Source organism: Stegostoma tigrinum, chromosome 3, assembly GCF_030684315.1.
Source record: "Stegostoma tigrinum isolate sSteTig4 chromosome 3, sSteTig4.hap1, whole genome shotgun sequence".
NCBI classification, from domain to species: domain Eukaryota; kingdom Metazoa; phylum Chordata; class Chondrichthyes; order Orectolobiformes; family Stegostomatidae; genus Stegostoma; species Stegostoma tigrinum.
This window is the reverse complement of record NC_081356.1, coordinates 5,671,356-5,689,930: the sequence shown is the minus strand read 5'-3', so window position 1 is coordinate 5,689,930 and position 18,575 is coordinate 5,671,356. Positions and strand designations below refer to the sequence as shown.

Genomic DNA, 18,575 nt, shown 5'->3' with positions numbered 1-18,575 from the left:
AACCTTAATGCCATCCAGGGCACCATCTGATTGGCATCAGATCTACAAACATCCATTGCCTGCGCCACCAATACCCAGGAGTAGCAGTGCACACCATTGAAAAGATGTACTGTAGAAATTCACCAAGCATTCTTAGACTGTACTGCACAACCCACAACCACAGCCATCAGGAAGGATGAAGGCAGCAGTTACATTGGAACACCGCAATGTGCATGTTCCTCTCCAGGCCACTCTCAAGTGTGAATTACAAATATGTTACCATTCCTTCAGTGTCACTGTGTTAAATTCTGAAACTGCCTCTAATGCTCCCGAAAGTATTGTCTTGTTGCTTCTAAGGCCATTAGATGTAGGAGCGGAAGTAGGCAATTCAGCCCATTGCTATTGCTGCACCATTTGACAGAGTTGATAATCCTCAACTACACTTCGCTGCCTACTCTGTTTAATCCTTGATTTTGTTCCTGATAAACATCTGTCCATCTCAGTTGCAAATGTACTTAATGACCCAACTTAAACCACACCAAATGGACTGCAATGTTCAAGCAGGCAGCTAGCCAAGGGCAACTAGGGATGGGCTATAAATGCCAGACCAAATGGTAATGCCCATATCCCAGGAAGGGAAAAAGAATATAAAATGTGGCAATGCTAGAATAGCATGGGAGCCCCGCTGCTTGCAAGCTTTCCCCAAAGCCACACACCATCCTGGCTTGCAACTTTATCTCTGTTCCTGTGCTGCCACTACATCAAAACTTCTTAATCACACTGTTGGTGTATCTCCACCACTTGAATGCACGTCAGTTCAAGAAAGCAGCTTGTCACTTGGCCTAATAAATGATGTCCATGTCCTGTGAGTGAAGAAAATAAAAGCATTAGAACATCCTGTGCCCTGAATGTTACAATCTCTTGCAAACTAACTCTCCACAGCTGCCAACTTCAGAACACACACTGACTCAAAAATATTTCACTATAGATGTTGCCCTTTTGTTTCTGCTGGCTTTGGTTTCTTCAAAATACTTTTCCTTCATACAAACACCAGCTTTGTTTTACCCCAATATAAATTTCCTCTAAGGTTCCTATCCTCCAGCTAGTTTAAACTCTGACCAACAGCAGCAGCAAAACTCCCTGCCAGGGTATTGCTGCTGGTCCCATTTAGCTGTAACCCATATTTCTTGTCTAGTTTCCATTTGACCTGGAACTAGTCTCATTGCCTCAGCAATCAAAAGCCCTCCCTCCCACACCATCTCTCCAATCACATGCTTCTTTGTTCTATCCACCTATTTCTGTACTGCCAAGCACGTGGCACTCAGAGTGGTCCTGAGATTGCAGCTTGCATGTTTGTTTGATTCTTAGCTCAGACCTCATCTACGTTTCTAGCATTGCTATTGGAACTGACATGGGTTCTGAATTCCAGCTCTTCAAACTCCCCCATAAGAATGATCAGTGACCTTGATACCAGGGAGAATTCATAACATCCTGCAGTCACAGCTACAACTTGCCTGTGACCTTGTCTATTGACTCCCCTGCCATTATTGCTCTTTCACTCTTCTGCTTCCCGTTCTGTACAGATCAGCCAAGTGTGATGCCATCAGCTATCTCAGGCGGAACAATCACCGTCACCTACACGCAAAATGGAAAAAAAATGATTTCTGGCTGACATTGATACAAGAGACCACTGATCCCTCCCTGCTTCTTACGGACTGTTTGGTAGTCACCCATTCCCTTTCTATCTGAACCCTGTTGATCCGCAGTATGAGCATCTCCTTAGATGTGCTATCCACACAATTGTCGGCCTCATAGATACATCCGTTACTCCAGCCACTGCTTGAGTATGTTAAAATCAATTTACCCAGAGATATTATTAAAACAATTTGGAGCAGATTGGACTTGAATCTTGGCCTCCTGGCTCAGAAATTGGAACACTGACACTGTGCCACAAGAGCCCTACTGCTTGAGTTCCAAAACCCCAAGCTCATGTTGCTCAGAGATAATGGGAACTGCAGATGCTGGAGGGTCTAGGCCCGAAACGTCAGCTTTTGTCCTCTTAAGATGCTGCTTGGCCTGCTGCGTTCATCCAGCTCCACACTTTGTTGACTCATGTTGCTGATTGTTTCTGCATATTTGCTTGTCTAGGCCATGGGGAGCATTTTCACCATCACACATGGGATATGCATTCCATGCAGTTGAGCAGCCCAGCACCATCATTCCCTCACTTTACAGCTGATTATTTACTGGAGACAAGAACGAAAGAATGAGAATTATTCATCAGCCCAGGCATTCACCAATTAGCTTCTTCCCTGTACTGACGTTAGTTGTCATTTCTGAAGTGTGCAAAGCCTTACATTAGGATTCTCTCGATCCAATCCCCATTTCTGTTTATAACCCATTCATGTGGATCCTATAAATTTCAGACTTTGACATTGGATTCAATCATAAACTGTGAGAGGAGCTTTTGACCTTTGCCATAGTGACGATGATGCATTTACAGTAATTTATTTTCTTAATTTTCCTTTCTATATCTTATTTTGCTTTTCTTGATCTCAATCCTTTTTTTGTCTTTCTCTCTTTTTCTTTCTTCATCTCTAATTCATCCTTCATTGCTTTTGTTCCTCTGTTTTGTTCTCAATTCTAAAATCTATTGGTTATGGAGATGTACAGTTTTACCTGATGCTGTTGTGTCATTTTGAACTCTCATTGCCATCAATTCAAGGGAAAGAAATACTTTGTAATGAAGAATACAGTGAAACAACTGACAGTGTACTTTGCAAGATGTACCCTTCAGGTGAATGGAGTTTTAATCACTGAGGATACAACAGAATGTTACTGAGTATATTCTTGTGGGCAGCAAGGTGGCCCAGTGGTTGGCACTGTGACCTCACAATGCAAGGGACCCGGGTTAGTTTCCAGCTTTGGGGTGACTGTCCATGTAGAATTTGCACATTCTCCCTGTGTCTGCGTGGGTTTCCTCTCACAGTCCCCAAAGATGTTGAGCTTAGGTAGATTGGCCATGCTAAATTGTCCATAGTGTTCAGGTATGTGCAGTTTAGTTAGGTTAACCATGGTGAACAGATACATTTTGGGGATAAGGTGATATGATCTTCGAAGGGATGGTGCAGATTGATGCTGTCTTTCCACACTGTAGAGGTTCTATGATTCTATTAAGGTGCCAACACAGGTAGAAAATCAGACAACATTTCTTCAGAAACTTGATTAAAACAGTATCTGGCCCTCAGATCTCCATGGCGAATGAGATAGCCCATTCATTGACAGCTTCTTGGCAGTAAACTCTTTGGTGTCAATATTGGGAAATGTGAGCAATTTAAATAAATAACCTCGTTGGAGAAACAAGATTCTTAAAACCGTTTGTGCCAGGAAGAATCAAAATATCTAATTGACAGATGCTCCTTTAAAAGGTCTATGGCATTTATGTTGGAAATCCATGTCTCCTTTAATGATGTTCTACCTGTCAGTCTATCCAAAATCTTATTTACTGCCAGCTTTCGCTACTGTGCTGTACACCTTGGCTGCGATACTTGGCTCCATCATGGCCATATTTTAGCACTATATATGCCACTTGCTTTCCAAAATTACTCACACAGCATGTGCACACACATCTGATTTGGGCCAAATCACACACTATTTGGATAGATCATTGCACTGGCATCAGGGGAGTGCACAGGAAACATGCAAAGTAGCCAAATAGTAGCCAAACTGACAACTGTAGTGTCAATACTTCCAATCATAATATCCCAGTTAATACCTCGCTCAATCTCACGCAGGTGAATATGCATTCAGCAGCAGGACAATCCCCTAACCAGCACAGTTTGACAGTGTTTTATAAGGGATTTAGGACCCTGGAGAAAACATGCTATGGAGATCCTCTTCAATGAGCATAAGTACCACAGTCTGGCTGGAGCTAATTACAGAGAGTGAAATATGTGTGGAGTAGTATGTGGAGTGGACTGATTTGCATTAGGTAGTAGAGTTAATGGAGTAGTCTCAGGAATGTAAAAGCAAGATTAAAGCCTGGTTTATCTCTGATCACAATGTATTGTACAACTTATCTCAACATGTGAAAAGAAATGTGTTAGAAGTAAGACTAAGCCTAGAGACAGTACTTGACATTGGCTTCCCCTTGATCAGTCTGTCTTGAATCCAAACTTTTGGATGTGGGCATAAAACTACACAATAAAAGAAAGCAGACTCCTACTTTTCTTGATGTGATTGCTGACTAATTTCTGCTGGCTGTTACTGAGTTAGTGGACATCATAGCTCACAGTGCTGTCATTTAAAGTTGCCGAAATCCAAAGATTTTGGTATTGCATATGGTGAAGGCTATGGGTTCTGACTTTTAAGAGAACTGCTCAGATCACCTGCCTCTAGTCATTACATCATAAAATTCTTGTTCCTCTCAGCTCAAATCATGAGTGAGAGAGAATAGATGAGTAGAAAGAATGGAGAGACGGACAAGCTGTTGGAAGATGGAGGGGAAAAGGAGGAGGCCATATTGACTCAGGAAACTAAGGGAGTTTTCCCACTTCAAATCCATTGAGGGATTGTGCAATAGACATCTCCTTTTTATGATTACAGTCCTCACTGAAACTTGCCACGTGTTAGACACACAGTCTTAGCAAGGAGCAAAGGCAGATGACTTCTCATGTGCTCTTCCCAGAGTGGAGTAAAGAATCACATGACACCAGGTTATAGTCCAACAGCTTTGTTTGAGAACGCATGCTTTCGGAGCCTCATTCCTCCTTTCAGGTGTCAGTGAGAGAGGTTGGTATCGGGCACAGAATTTATAAGTAAAAGATCAAAGGATCACACCACTAATGAGATGTATTAAACAAGCCTAGGATGCTGTTAAATCTCTCATCAGTTAGTAGGTTTTAGTTGATTAATATGTACATGTACATCCCCAAATTTACTTTCAAGTCACTGCCCTGAGAGAACTAAAGGTTTTATCAGTGTGAAGAGCAGATACCTCCACATCAGAGAGGAGTTAAGGATTTGTCCACATCGGACAGTTTGCCATCCTCAGTGATATAAGGGCATTGAGGCAGCTACTTCCATCACGTCCATTTCTGATTTTGAGAACTCGGCACTGCTTGATGGAGACGATGAACCCAAAGGTTTCAGCAGCAACTCAACTTTACTTACCCATGAATTGTCCTAGACTTTAGTTCTGACCTACTCAGAGTCAGATACCACAGTGTCTATAGCTCTGACACTCCCCTTTCTTTCTGTCAGCAGGGGGTCCCTGATTGCACCAGATTAAAACTTGAACCAGGAATTCTCACCATGTGTCACCATAGTCTCCTGCTTCCTGTGCCAGCTAACCGTGATGAGGCTCCTCACAGCATGTTTCACTAGGTTTCTGGCAAACAGGTGAAGAGGAGCAAGGAAGTTAGGGGGAGGGGGGAAGTGAATGCAGATCCCTGTCTCCTATAATGAGTGGATAGGTGTTGTGATAAGCTCATCCAACTACAGCACCATAAGCACAAGTCCAGATCCCCAGTTGATGCCATTCTACTCCATTAATGATAATTACCCTGTTGTCAGGCACGACTCAGAATCAAAATCACAAAACAAAGAATCCAAACTGGTATCATCAAATGCACTATCCACTATGCATACAATAATCCACTAATTATGGTTGGTGCAACTCCTTACTGCTGTTGTCTGTTCAGCTGATATTGCATAGTGCCCCTTCCATGGTTACAGGATGTTTGGAAACCTTCTGCTGACTTTAACCGGGTCGGGAGGAATGATTGTGCTGGTCTTTGGAGGATGATCTCAGACATTTCGCGCTAAGATTGCGCTATGTCAGAACAGGCGGAAGCAACAGGCTGAGCTGTCCAACTGATGTGCAACAGCAGGCATTCAGTCTGAGCTACAGCTCTGGAAGCCTGCACACTGTCACCCTGAGACCGGAAGGTAGGTTAATGGGCATCAAATTTCCATTCCCTGGGCAAGCACCTCAGCAAACCTGGTAATGGGTCTTACAGCAGGCTAGTGGGTTGCTTCGAGACTCTGCAAATTCCTTCGACCACTGCTATCAGCAGCCAGCAGTCGTGAGTTTGCTGTAGTTGGTCTAGAGTGTCCACTTGAGCCTTGGGTGACTTCTCTTATACTGCAGTGGGATAAGAGGCACCAGATGCTGCAGCATAGGTAGGTTTGCAAACGTGCACATGGAATCAGCCACCGGTTGTATCCTCACTGAAAGGATGGACTCCAAGCTCTGTGTAAAGTGTGCGCTAAATGCGTATCTCTGTGCTTGGTGATAACGCGCAAAGATTTTCACCAATGTATCCAGCATTTTGCTGAGCTCATCCATCAGCCTTTGACAACTAGCACCTAACCCTGTGCCCCAAGTGCAGGGTTTCTGTGCCCTGTGTCATGCCACACACAGCTATCTTCTAATCTATGAGCCATGCAAGTATCTGATTTGATGTCTGCAGCTGTGACATTGAATGATGATGTTTCATCACCAGGAGTCTCCTCTTCCTGTTGCATTTGATCTGTTAATTAGGCTAGACACAATAGCAGTGATAATGGGAACTGCAGATGCTGGAGAATCCGAGATAACAAAGTTTGAAGCTGGATGAACACAGCAGGCCAATCAGCATCTCAGGAGCACAAAAGTTGACGTTTCGGGCCTAGACCCTTCATCACCCTCTCTGATGACGGGTCTAGGCCCGAAACATCAGCTTTTGTGCTCCTGAGATGCTGCTTGGCCTGCTGTGTTCATCCAGCTCCACACTTTGTTATCTTAGACACAATAGCAGAGTTGTTTTGAATAAATACAAGAATAATGCTTTCCCCATGAGGAATTTGTAAATCGGAAGAGGTTATGGAATAAGAGAAGGAGGATGAGGTAGGAGGCAAAGCGATCTTTACTGGTTTCACCCCATCATCAGCTAATGTTACTCATGGTTGTGCTAATTTTGGTCTGCTCTATATGGGTAAGGGCACGTCTCCGTACCCAGCCCTGCTGGCTCTTTGCTGTTGACTATCGTCATGCATTGCTTTATCCTGCAAAGGTGACAGCTTTGCACCAGTGAATGAGGTAATACAGTGTGGAGCTGGAGGAACACAGCAGGCCAGGCAACATCAGAGCAGCAGGAATGCTGATGTTTCGAGTCAGGGCCCTTCTTCAGAAATGGGGGAGGGCAAGGGGGCTCTGAAATAAATAGAGACAGCGGGTGCTGGTGGGGATTGGTCAGTGAGGTGGGAGGAAAGGATAGCTGGGAGAGAGATACCCTGAGGTCTTTCTGGAGAGAGGAGGATAACATCTTCAAGGTAGGCATCGCTAGAAGAGACTTCACAGTGAGGTTATAAATCACTCAGAGAGAGTAAGAGCTGCCGATGCTGGAGTGAATGAGGTGCAATGCACGTCTATTTCATGTGATCATCATGGTTGAACAGTTAGCAATGTAGATAGTGAGTTGTGAACATGTGGTTTGCAGCAGTGCTGTGCTTGAAAATGTACGATGAAGGTTTGAATGCAACGGACAGAGATTGTTCAAGGAAGAGTAATGAGGATCTGATGCATTGAAGAATATGTGGGTTTAGTTGGCAGGAAGTGGGATTTGCAGATGCACAAACTGGCCTTGACCACTCTTGTATGGTCATTAAACTACTTTCAGCACTGCAAAAGATAATAGAGACTACACATTGAGCTGTGCATCTATCTGGTCTTGCTGCTTTCTGTTGGACCGTAGAGACTCTGACTGGAAGAAGACATTGCTCCCAGGTCTATATCTGACACCAAGATTTTTAATGTTACTTTGGTAAAGTTTAGAGCTCACACTCTACCTCAAAGTCTCTTGGATAGGCTGACTACTCGGATAATTTCAAACACCTGTTCTAAATAATATCTACCTCTCCTTAAGCAGGTGCAGGCTGTGTTTTAAGTGGAGCAGGCTACTTTAAATTCATGCTTTCTTCTCATGCCTGCTTTGGCATACAGCCATCAAGCAGTGCACTTAGCATGGGCTGTACACTGTAATCATTGTCAGAAATGGACAACTTGAAATTTTCTTGATGCCTGCATCTGAAAGAAGGGACATTGGTTAAAGAGGCGCTGCAATCCCTTTGTCTGTTCGCAGCTGCTATATTGCATTGTGCCTTTCCAATAACTTATATCACAATATTTTTGAGTTCCATCATACAGCTCTCTTATAAACTAATTTTTTGAAAACTTAGATTGCCAAGATCTCTCTTCAGCCTGAATAAGTCTCGCAATTTTATCAATTGTGCCTGGTCCCCATTCGTACAATGTGCAAACAAAAACAGAAATTGCTGGAAAAGCTCAGCAGCTCTGACAGCATCTGTGGACAGAAGTCAGAGTTGACAGTTTGGCTACACTAACCTTCCTCAGAACTGATGGTAGCTAGGAAAAAGTTGGTTTAGATACCGAAGATATGGGAGGGGATAAGGAGTAATGATAGGTGGAGACAGCGTCTAAAGAGAAAGAAGCACAGTTGGACAGACAAAGAAGTGGGTAATAATCAGCGTAGAAGAATGAATAGCTGTTAATAGGGGCTATTAGTGGCTAACAACAGGTTGTGTGTAATAGCAGACCACGCGACAACAAGGCCTGATGTGTGGACGTCGGGGTAAGGGCAATGTAGAAGGTGCCTCATGCTCTAAATTGTTGAAATCAATATTGAGTCCAGAAGGCTGTAGAGTCCCCAAGTTGAAAATGAGATGCTGTTCTTCCAGCTTGTGCTGAGCTTTGCTTGAGCACTGCAGTAAGCTTGAGTCAGAGATGTTGGCCAGGGAACAGTGGGGTGGTGTGTTGAAGTGGTACATCATGCAATGCTTAAGCTCTGCGTAGTTACTTCAAGTGAATTGTGTTGAGCTTTTTTTTGTGAAACATGAACATCCATTCCCCAACAGTTAAGATGCTTCCTACAGAAGGAAATTGCCTCATTATGTTAAGTTTGAGCAAATTCAAGGAATATTTTTCCAGAGAAACAGATATTTCAGATGTCAGCTGATATTTTGTCAGCTGTGAGCAGAAAAAAACTTTAAGACATTTTTGAATTTATTTCCATTGTCTTATTGTTTTATGTTTACTTTACAGATCCATTACCTCAGGTGGATCATTAGGCTCATCTGCACTAAGCCTTATAGAAAGCCAATCAACGTTGAATGTGAAGCAAGAGTGGCCTCATGGTTACCCAATCCTTCCATCACTCCCATCAAACCACGGTTCTCAGAACAGCAGTGAACTCGGGGATGTGCTGAGTATTCCACCTGGAACTGCCATGTCAAATAACAGCACTTCCAACTCTTTGCCATCCTACCTGTTTGGGAATGAGAACAGCTCTCGTAATTCTGCCCGATCTAACTCTGCCCGATCAAGAAAAAGAGGTCTTTCCACCTCCCCTTTCTCGGACGGAGTTGGAATCGACCTAATTATCCGTACATCTCCCACGTCATTGGTCGCCTACATTAATGGTTCCAGGGGCTCTCCAGCTGACGCTTCCCCACAGCCTGAAGTGTGTGGGCACTTCCTTGGAGTGAGAGGTAGCTGCATCCCTCAGGCCTACAATGCATCGGGTAAAGAGCGTAATCTCTTTACACTCACTGACATTGAAGCTAGTAATGGCGTGTACCAGAGGATGCAACAGCTGGAGCAGTCTTCCTTGCACCCCATGGTGATGAACAACATGGTTGTTCAACAGGGTATCTCAGTGATTGGTAATCAGCAGTATGACGTATTCAAAAATGATCAACTGAATGAATTCTCATCTGGCATGGAAATTCCTACACTGCCCCAGGGACCTCCACCACCTTACCATGCCCACCAGCACCTCATGCCCCATTCCCAGCCACATGGACAGCCCTCACCACAAGGAACACAGTTGGATGAGGATGGTGAGCCATCGAGAGTGAATGGAAAACATTGCTGTCGCTGGATAGACTGCAGTGCAATGTATGATGAACAGGAAGAGCTTGTACGGCATATTGAAAAAGCGCATATAGACCAACGTAAAGGAGAGGACTTTACTTGCTTCTGGGCTGGCTGTCCACGCCGATATAAGCCATTTAATGCTCGCTACAAGCTATTGATCCATATGAGAGTGCATTCAGGAGAAAAGCCAAACAAGTGTACGGTAGGTGACAAAGTGAAGTTCTGTGTACTGCTCGTTATTGCTTACAAATCAACACAGTTACTGACCCGTGGCAGTCTAAGCTATCTGACCGTGTTATGTTTTCCAATTTTGGTTGCTACCTTGATTACTGCAAAGCGAAACCTTCAAAAGTACAAGAATTTAGGTTTTGCTCATTAAGTATGATGGAATGCAACAGTTTTAGTAATTTTTCTGGGTATATCAAATGGAACAACACTGATGCAAATAGAAAAATATCACAACTAGCATGCAAACAGAACAGCACCGATGTTTTTACTTCAGTAGGGATTAACATTCCAACTGATTTCTTTTGTGAAGCAGTAGTTAGGAATACGAAGCCAAGCTTGAACATTCAGTTTTATTATCTCTATTACTGTTTCGTAAAATAGTGCAGTATCCTGGTTACTAACAACAGTAGGCATTATTTATTCAATGGGGAAATAAAATGGCAAGATTGTACAATAAAATTGGCTTTAAAGTTAAAGCATAAGCAGGAGAGGAGGAAGTCCATTTACACTGTAAAATGCCGTGTAGTTGTGGAATATACATTTTTAAACTGTCACATTATTGAGTCCCATTTTAACCACTTCATTATAAGACTACCCTGAATGGTGGGTAAACATTTCACTTAGGGATGGGAAAATATCGGCAGAGGAGCTCTCATTAGAACGATAATAAGTGAATCAAAGCAACAGATACAAAAGAGGATAAACAAACAAAAAGCACATGCTGAAGATCTAAAACATAAACAGAAACTGCTGCAGCAACTCAGCAGGTCCAGCAGCATCTGTGGAGAGAAAGCAGAATTAATGTTTTGAGTTCTGAAGAAGGCTCACAGGACTCAAAATATTAACTATCTTTCTCCACAGATGCTGCCGGACCTGCTGAGTTCCTCCAGCAGTTTCTGTTTATGTTTCGGATCCAAAAGATAAAGTAGTGCGATGTGTTTCATGCTGCTGTCTTCATGTTCAAAGTTGGCGCAAGACAAATAATAAACACAATGACCTGTACATTGACTCGCCTTTTAGTTTTACAATTTACACCAGAGTTATTAATGATCAAAGAACTGACATTATGCCATTGATCAATTGTAACATTGATTTGAAACTACTTAAGTGAAATAGAAACCATTTTGATAAATCATTTAGAAGCTATTGAAGGGAAAACATCAACAAAGCGGTTGGAATATTAGAAAACAGCAAGAGTCCAGAAAGTATATAAAACTCAGTGTGATTTTGGAAACAGTTTTGGAATACAGGGTTATGAGGAGAGATTCCTGCAAAATACATTTTTTTAAAAAAAAAGAATTACCTGATGTTCAAAATGAATTGTTGAGAATTTGCTGGTTGAATTCATGAATTTTTCAGTTCTGAGAAACTGTATGGATGGGTTGTGATGAATATTTATAAATATCATGACCCACAGATAACCAGACCTGATAGTTTGCGGTCTGCTATTGAGCATTGTTCATTACTGTTACAAAGCTCTGAAAGTCAAGTGATAAAGGCTAGGTGCAAATGTTAATTTGAGACAAGAATGAAACAGCGCTACAATTTTGAAATGGTTGCAGTGAAATTAACATGCCATAAAACTGTTTAAGGCCTATCTGTTCTCACTTGTGTTGCTGCTTCTGCATAATAGCCAGGATGCTCTGAGTTGGGATAGTGACATTTGGATTGCTGCTGCAGTCGGAAATTTCTCCCAACTCAACAATGCTGCACATTTCTTCCAGGATTTTCTGGTCTCAAGCTGCCAGTGAAATGTGCAGTATAATATCCCTCGGGAGCTCCTTTGACGTAGAGTAGAGTCAGGGGATGGCAGGACACCATTCATATTAACAGCACTAGGTGTCAGATGATAAGTTTAAATGTCCAGTTATTAAATGGATGAATAGGTGACTGGGTGAGTTATTGAAGTGGGTAACTGAATGAGGTATGATGGCTCAGATCAGTAGGGTTAGTAGATCAGAGGGTGTGTAGGTGAGGAGGCATGGAGTGGAGTAGGCTAGAGGCATGGAGCGGAGTAGGGACAGAAGGTGCAGTGGCTTGTGGGGCCACTCAGACCATGTGTAAGAAAGCCCTGCACTGATCTACTGCAATGTATTGTTTATCTGTAATCTGCTTATCTGACTGTAATGTTTATCCTTTTAACTTTAGTTCTTATTTTCTAACTTATACTATGAATCACTGTAAGGTGATATAACTTTTTAAAAATTTATTTGTCTATGTTGTATCTCAGATTTGTACCTAAGTACTTTGTACCAAAGATAAAGTTGTGAGGAGTGACATTATAAACCTTTCACTGTGCTTGAGTACACGTGCCAATAAACTTCATTCTAATTCTAATTCTAGGTTGGGTGAGATTGTATGAACTGCCGATGCTGGAGAATCTGAGATAACAAGGTGTAGAGCTGGATGAACACAGCTCAGGCCTAGACGTGTAATGTCAGCCTTCCTGCTCCTCTGATGCTGCTTGGCCTGTTGTGTTCATCCAGCTCTACACCTTGTTATCTCTTACATTATGTGTTCAACTCCCAAAGATCCAGAGACTGGAAGATTTGACTGGGTGTGAAGATTATGGAGATGACCCTGTCATGGTGTGACACCATATAGTCCAAGTTTAGGGTCCAGTTTTCATTGTCTGAATCGAGTTGAAGTGGTGGTAGATGACCAAGAAAAGGCACCAACATTTTGTGTGATGATATTTCTGACTTCATTCCTGATCCCACCGTTTGAGGTGGGGCTGTGTTAGGGGAGGGCCAAAAAGTGCAATTACCCACATTGTTAACTGATGCATCTAGAAATTTTTGCAGCGTCTTTCCAGCTCAGCTTCTAAGATTTCAGTTTTGAATTGGGCAGGTGTTAGGAGTTGTGAAGGTGAACAGCTTCAGTGTGTCAGGAGCAGGGTCAGCCCTGTGAAAATAAGTGTTATTTAACTGAAATAAGTAGAAGTCTTAAAGGAAGTCCATTCCACAGCATTGAAATTTTAATCGCATGTATACTTCTCCTACTTGTCTGTACGAAAGAGTTTTGTACCTAGGTCTCTTTGTACCTAGGCACCATTATATACTTTTCACTGTATTCCTGTACTTCTGTTCTTGAGGACACATGGCAATAAAATCTAAAATCTAACATCCGCCCTACCTGTCTTTACATTCCAGTTCTCCATTTCCCTTGGTCAACATGAAAGATATTTTCATTTTCTCGCAATAAGCATATTTGGCAGCAGCAGCAATGGCTACTATGTTGCACCAGAATGTGGCCTCCAATAAAGTCGGCAGCCTGCCCTGTTTCCTGTCAAGGGCTGGATTGTGACTGGAAACGTGTGGGGCTAGATGAATGCAGCAGGCCAAGCAGCATCTCTGGAGCACAAAAGCTGACCTTTCGGGCCTAGACCCTTCATCAGAAAAGGGGGATGGGGAGAGGATTCTGAAATAAATAGGGAGAGAGGGGGAGGCAGATCGAAGATGGATAGAGGAGGAAATAGGTGGAGAGGAGAGTATAGATGAGGAGATAGGGAGGGGATAGGTGAGTCCGGGGAGGACGGACAGTTCAAGGGGGCAGGATGAGGTTAGTAAGTAGGAAATGGAGGTGCGGCTTGAGGTGGGAGGAAGGGATAGTTGAGAGGAAGAACAGACTAGGGGGGCGCGGACGAGCTGGGCTGGTTTTGGGATGCAGTGGGGGGAGGGGACATTTTGAAGCTGGTGAAATTCACATTGATACTGTTGGGCTGCAGGGTTCCCAATGCAGTGGGGGGAGGGGAGATTTTGAAAAATCCCAAAACCAGCCCAGCTCATCCCCGCCTGCCTAACCTGTTCTTCCTCTCACCTATCCCCTCCTCCTGCCTCAAGCGGCACCTCCAATTCCTACCTACTTACCTCATCCTGCCCCCTTGACCTGTCCGGCCTCCCCGGACTGACCTATCCCCTTCCTACCTCCCCACCCATACTCTCCGCTCCACCTGTCTTCTCCTCTATCCATCTTCGGTCCGCCTCCCCCTGTCTCCCTATTTATTTCAGAACCCTCTTCCCCTCCCCCTTTTCTGATGAAGGGTCTAGGCCTGAAATGTCAGCTTTTGTGTTCCTAAGATGCTGCTTGGCCTTCTGTGTTCATCCAGCCCCACACTTTGTTATCTTGGATTCTCCAGCATCTGCAGTTCCCACTATCTTTTGTGAGTGGAAAAGTACTTGTTTCTTACATCCCACCCTCTCAAATAAGATCCGATTCTAGATTCATATACCAAGAATTTAATGTTCTCCAATTTCATTGTACAAGTAAACATCCAGAAGGTGAGACGTCCTCGAGTACTGCATATGTTGGGATTGCTGGCAAAACTTCAATTCAACCCACAGATTTCCTTCCATTTCCTTTCCAGCGATGTATGATGGAAAATGCAAATGTCACAAATATTTTCTGAAACGATCAGTTGTCGTTTAATCCAAATCTTTATTTGCAATTATTGCAGAATGGCAATAAAGAATTTGCTTGAAGGTTTTTGTTGTAGGAACTGTGATGTAATGTGCAGCAACAGTATTAAAGAAAAAGGAAAAACTGTCCTGTACCATGTGATGTCAGCAGTTCAGATTTAGTGTGGCATTATTTATTTGGTCACCTCCTTTTAAAATACCAAATATCATTCTCACAAACCTAGACATGAACACATGTACAGCTATTCTTGTGATACCCAAAAATGTTCTATAACATTAGCCCCTGAAGAGTGTACTGCATTATGATAAGCCCCATCATTAACAGTGCCATTGAGAGACATTTAATAACCACTTACTCACATATGTATTGATTGATTCTACCAGAATCACTGCACTCCAGACCTCATTGTAGCTTTAGTAGATATGCAGACTCAAGCTGAATTGCAAAGTGAGGTGGCAGAAATTACCCATGTCAATAAGGCAGCACTTCATTGAGTACGGCAAAATGTTGTTTGAGTGATATTGAACTCATCATGTCATGGAGATGTACAGCATACCAGGAGGCTGAATAGCCCGGGGCTATATTCTCTGTAGCATCAGAGGCTGAGGGGTGATCTTATAGAGCTTTATAAAATCATGAGGGGCATGGATAAGGTAAGTAGTCAAAGTCTTTTTCTCAGGGTAGGGGAGTCCAAAACTAGAGGGGTATAGGTTTAAGGTGAGAGAGGAAAAATTTAAAAGGGACCTTTCACACAGAGGATGGTGAGTGAATGGAATGAGCTGCTAGAGGTAGTTGTGGAGTCTAGTACATTTACAACATTTAATAGGCATCTGGATGGGTAGATGAATAGGAAGGGTTTAGAGAGATGTAGGCCAAGCACTGGCAAAGAGGACTATATTAATTTAGGATGTCTCTGTAGGATTGCGAGGAAAATCCTCCAGCGGCAGCGGTCATATATAACATGGGCGATTCCCAAATACATTCATGCATCAGGGCTTCCATTGAGTGCTATGTAACAATCATGTGTAACACAAAAGATGAGAGTTGTGGTTGTTGACAGACAGTCCTATCAGCACAAGGACACTTCTGCCGGAGTACCTCGGAGCTTTGTCTGACACCCAGCCATCATCAGCTCAGTCAATAATTTTCTCCCCATCCTGAGATCAAGAATGGAACACATTGCATTTGATTGCAGGGAATAAAGCAGTGCATGTACATTTGCAGAAAAATCTAAGCAACATCCATGCTTTAGTACATATCTGGCAAGTAATATTTGCATTACACAAGTACCAGAAAATGACCAGTTTGGATGAGATATAGATTAAGTACATTCAATGCTTAACATTACCAATGTGGAGCCCTTTATCATCAATATATTGAGTACTGCATTTGTTCAGAAGCATTATGCATGAATGGTATGTTTGGTACACTTTCGTGATTAGGTGCTCTGCAGTCAGTGTTTTACCTTATGGTGCTGAAAAACAGCATAACAATTTAAAAGTATACAGGAGTGATGGATTTTTCTCCACTTGTTTGGATGGGTGTGTGATTGCATCTTCACACCAGCCAGCATAAAGCAGGCTGCTCTATTGCATCTTCACACCAGCCAGCATAAAGCAGACTGCTCTATTGCATCTTCACACCAGCCAGCATAAAGCAGACTGCCCTATCGCATCTTCACACCAGTCAGCATAAAGCAGACTGCTCTATCGCATCTTCACACCAGCCAGCATAAAGCAGACTCCCCTATCGCATCTTCACACCAGCCAGCATAAAGCAGGCTGCTCTATTGCATCTTCACATCAGCCAGCATAAAGCATGGTGCTCTATTGCGTCTTCACATCAGCCAGCATAAAGCATGGTGCTCTATTGCATCTTCACACCAGCCAGCATAAAGCAGACTGCTCTATTGCGTCTTCACATCAGCCAGAATAAATCAAGCTGCTCTATTGCATCTTTGCACCAGCCAGCATAAAGCAGGCTGCTCTATTGCACCTCTTGTACTCAACTCCAGCACTGGTTTGCCCTGGTTGCTTCAGCAGGTCTGGCAGCAACTGTGAAGAGAAAGCAGAGTTAACATTTCAGGTCCAGTGACGACTCTTTGGAAGTGTTCTGAAGAATCATAGAATCACTACAATATGGAAAGAGGTCATTCAGCCCATTAAGTCTATGCTGACTCTCTAAAGACCATCCCACCCTATCCCCATAAATTCTGCATCTATCATGGCTAAGTTACTTATCCTGCACATCCCTGGATACTGCAGGGCCAATCCACCTAACCTGCATATCTTTAAACTGTGGGAGGAAACAGGAATATCTGGAGGGAACCCGGGCAGACACTGGGAAAATGTACAAACTCCACACAGACTGTCACTTGAGGGTGGAATTGAGCCCAGGTCCTGGGCACTGTGAGGCAGCAGTACTAACCACTGAGTTCACATGCCACCCTAAAGAAGGGCCACTGGCTCTGAAATGTTAACCCTGCTTTCTTCTCCACACATGCTGCGTTTCTCGAACACTTTCTGTTTCTAAGATTTCTAGCATCCACCTTTCTCTGTTGATTGCGCTCTCTATGTTGTTGTTGGTTGGAAATCTTAGTGTCACTTAACAAACAATTCCAGGGAAGCACCTTCGCCGTATGGATTGCAGTGGTCCAAGAAAAAAGGCTCACCATCAATGTTTCAGAGTGATAGATAATAAATACCAGCATTATAATTGAAGTCACTTCTTCAGAATGAATGTGAAAATGCCCACCTTCACAGCCCCGAAGGAATGTTACTCTGTTATTATCAAGACCATAAGACATAGGAATGGAAGTAAGGCCATTTGGCCCATCAAGTCCACTCCGCCATTTAAATCATGGCTGATGAGCATTTCAACTCCACTTCCCTGCACTCTCCCCGTAGCCCTTGATTCCTTCTGAGATCAAGAATTTGTCGATCTCTGCCTTGAAGGCATCCAATGTCCCGGCCTCCACTGCACTCCGTGGCAATGAATTCCACAATCCCACCACTCTCTGGCTGAAGAAATGTCATCTCATTTCAGTTTTAAATTTATTTACCCCCTCTAATTTTAAGGCTGTGCCTACGGGTCCTAGTCTCCCGCCTGACGGAAACAACTTCCTAGTGTCCACCCCTTCTAAACCATACATTATCTTGTAAGTTTCTATTAGATCTCCCCTCAACCTTCTAAACTCTAATGAGTACAATCCCAGGATCCTTAGCCATTCATCATACGTTAAACCTACCATTCCAGGGATCATCCATGTGAATCTCCGCTGGACACGCTCCGGGGCTAGTATGTCCTTCCTGAGGTGTGGGGCCCAAAATTAGACACAGTATTCTAAATGGGGCTAAATTAAAGCTTGAAGCATTGAATCAGCTTAGTTCTTTGGGCATAAATACAGCAATGTGCAGTTGAGAAACCCCAAATTTGGTTCTTTTTTTCACTCTTCGTCTCGTTTGTTCTTAAAAACCCAGGTATTAGATAGCAAAAGACAAAATCGTATCCACATTGCCACCTACTTTTCATCTGTATGTTAAAACTGGCATAAAAATGAAATAACTTAAATATTCTTCTGAAATGCCCTCTCCGACTTTAGTTGTTGAGTTATTTCTAATATCTCTGGCACTGGTAACATTGCACAGCCAGAAGCAACATTTGCTCATGATTTGAATTAGAGTTGAGTTCCTCTAATGACATTTTATCAGTCATGAGAGCCATGTTTAGTAAATCTGAATGCGATCTTTTTTTTTGCCCATATGGATAGAATTATACGCCTGTGTCAGGTTTTTCTTTCTCTATATTGTGTTACCCTCTTCATTGAAATATGAGGCTTTTGTAAGTGGCTATCGAGTAAGGCAACCAATATAATACAGTTCCAGGAAACAGAATTTCACAGTCTGAGCTCGATTTACATTGCCAATGAGATTTCATATAGTTTGATCAGGGTAACTTCAGTTCCACGCCTGATTGAAGCATTTTGGTCTAGATTTAAAACTGTAACTCCAAA

The 18,575-nt window shown here is 43.0% G+C and overlaps 1 protein-coding gene across 4 annotated transcripts in view; it reads left to right on the top strand.

The window, feature by feature from the left end:
• The window catches only part of glis3 (GLIS family zinc finger 3), a 551,634-nt gene that overhangs the window by 148,774 nt on the left and 384,285 nt on the right, over positions 1–18,575 (top strand). For all 4 annotated transcript variants that reach the window (XM_059642762.1, XM_048528094.2, XM_048528092.2 and 1 more), the window contains exon 4: positions 9,083–10,118. In XM_059642762.1, coding sequence (XP_059498745.1) covers positions 9,083–10,118 — 1,036 coding nt within the window. The remainder of the gene's footprint in view (positions 1–9,082; positions 10,119–18,575) is intronic.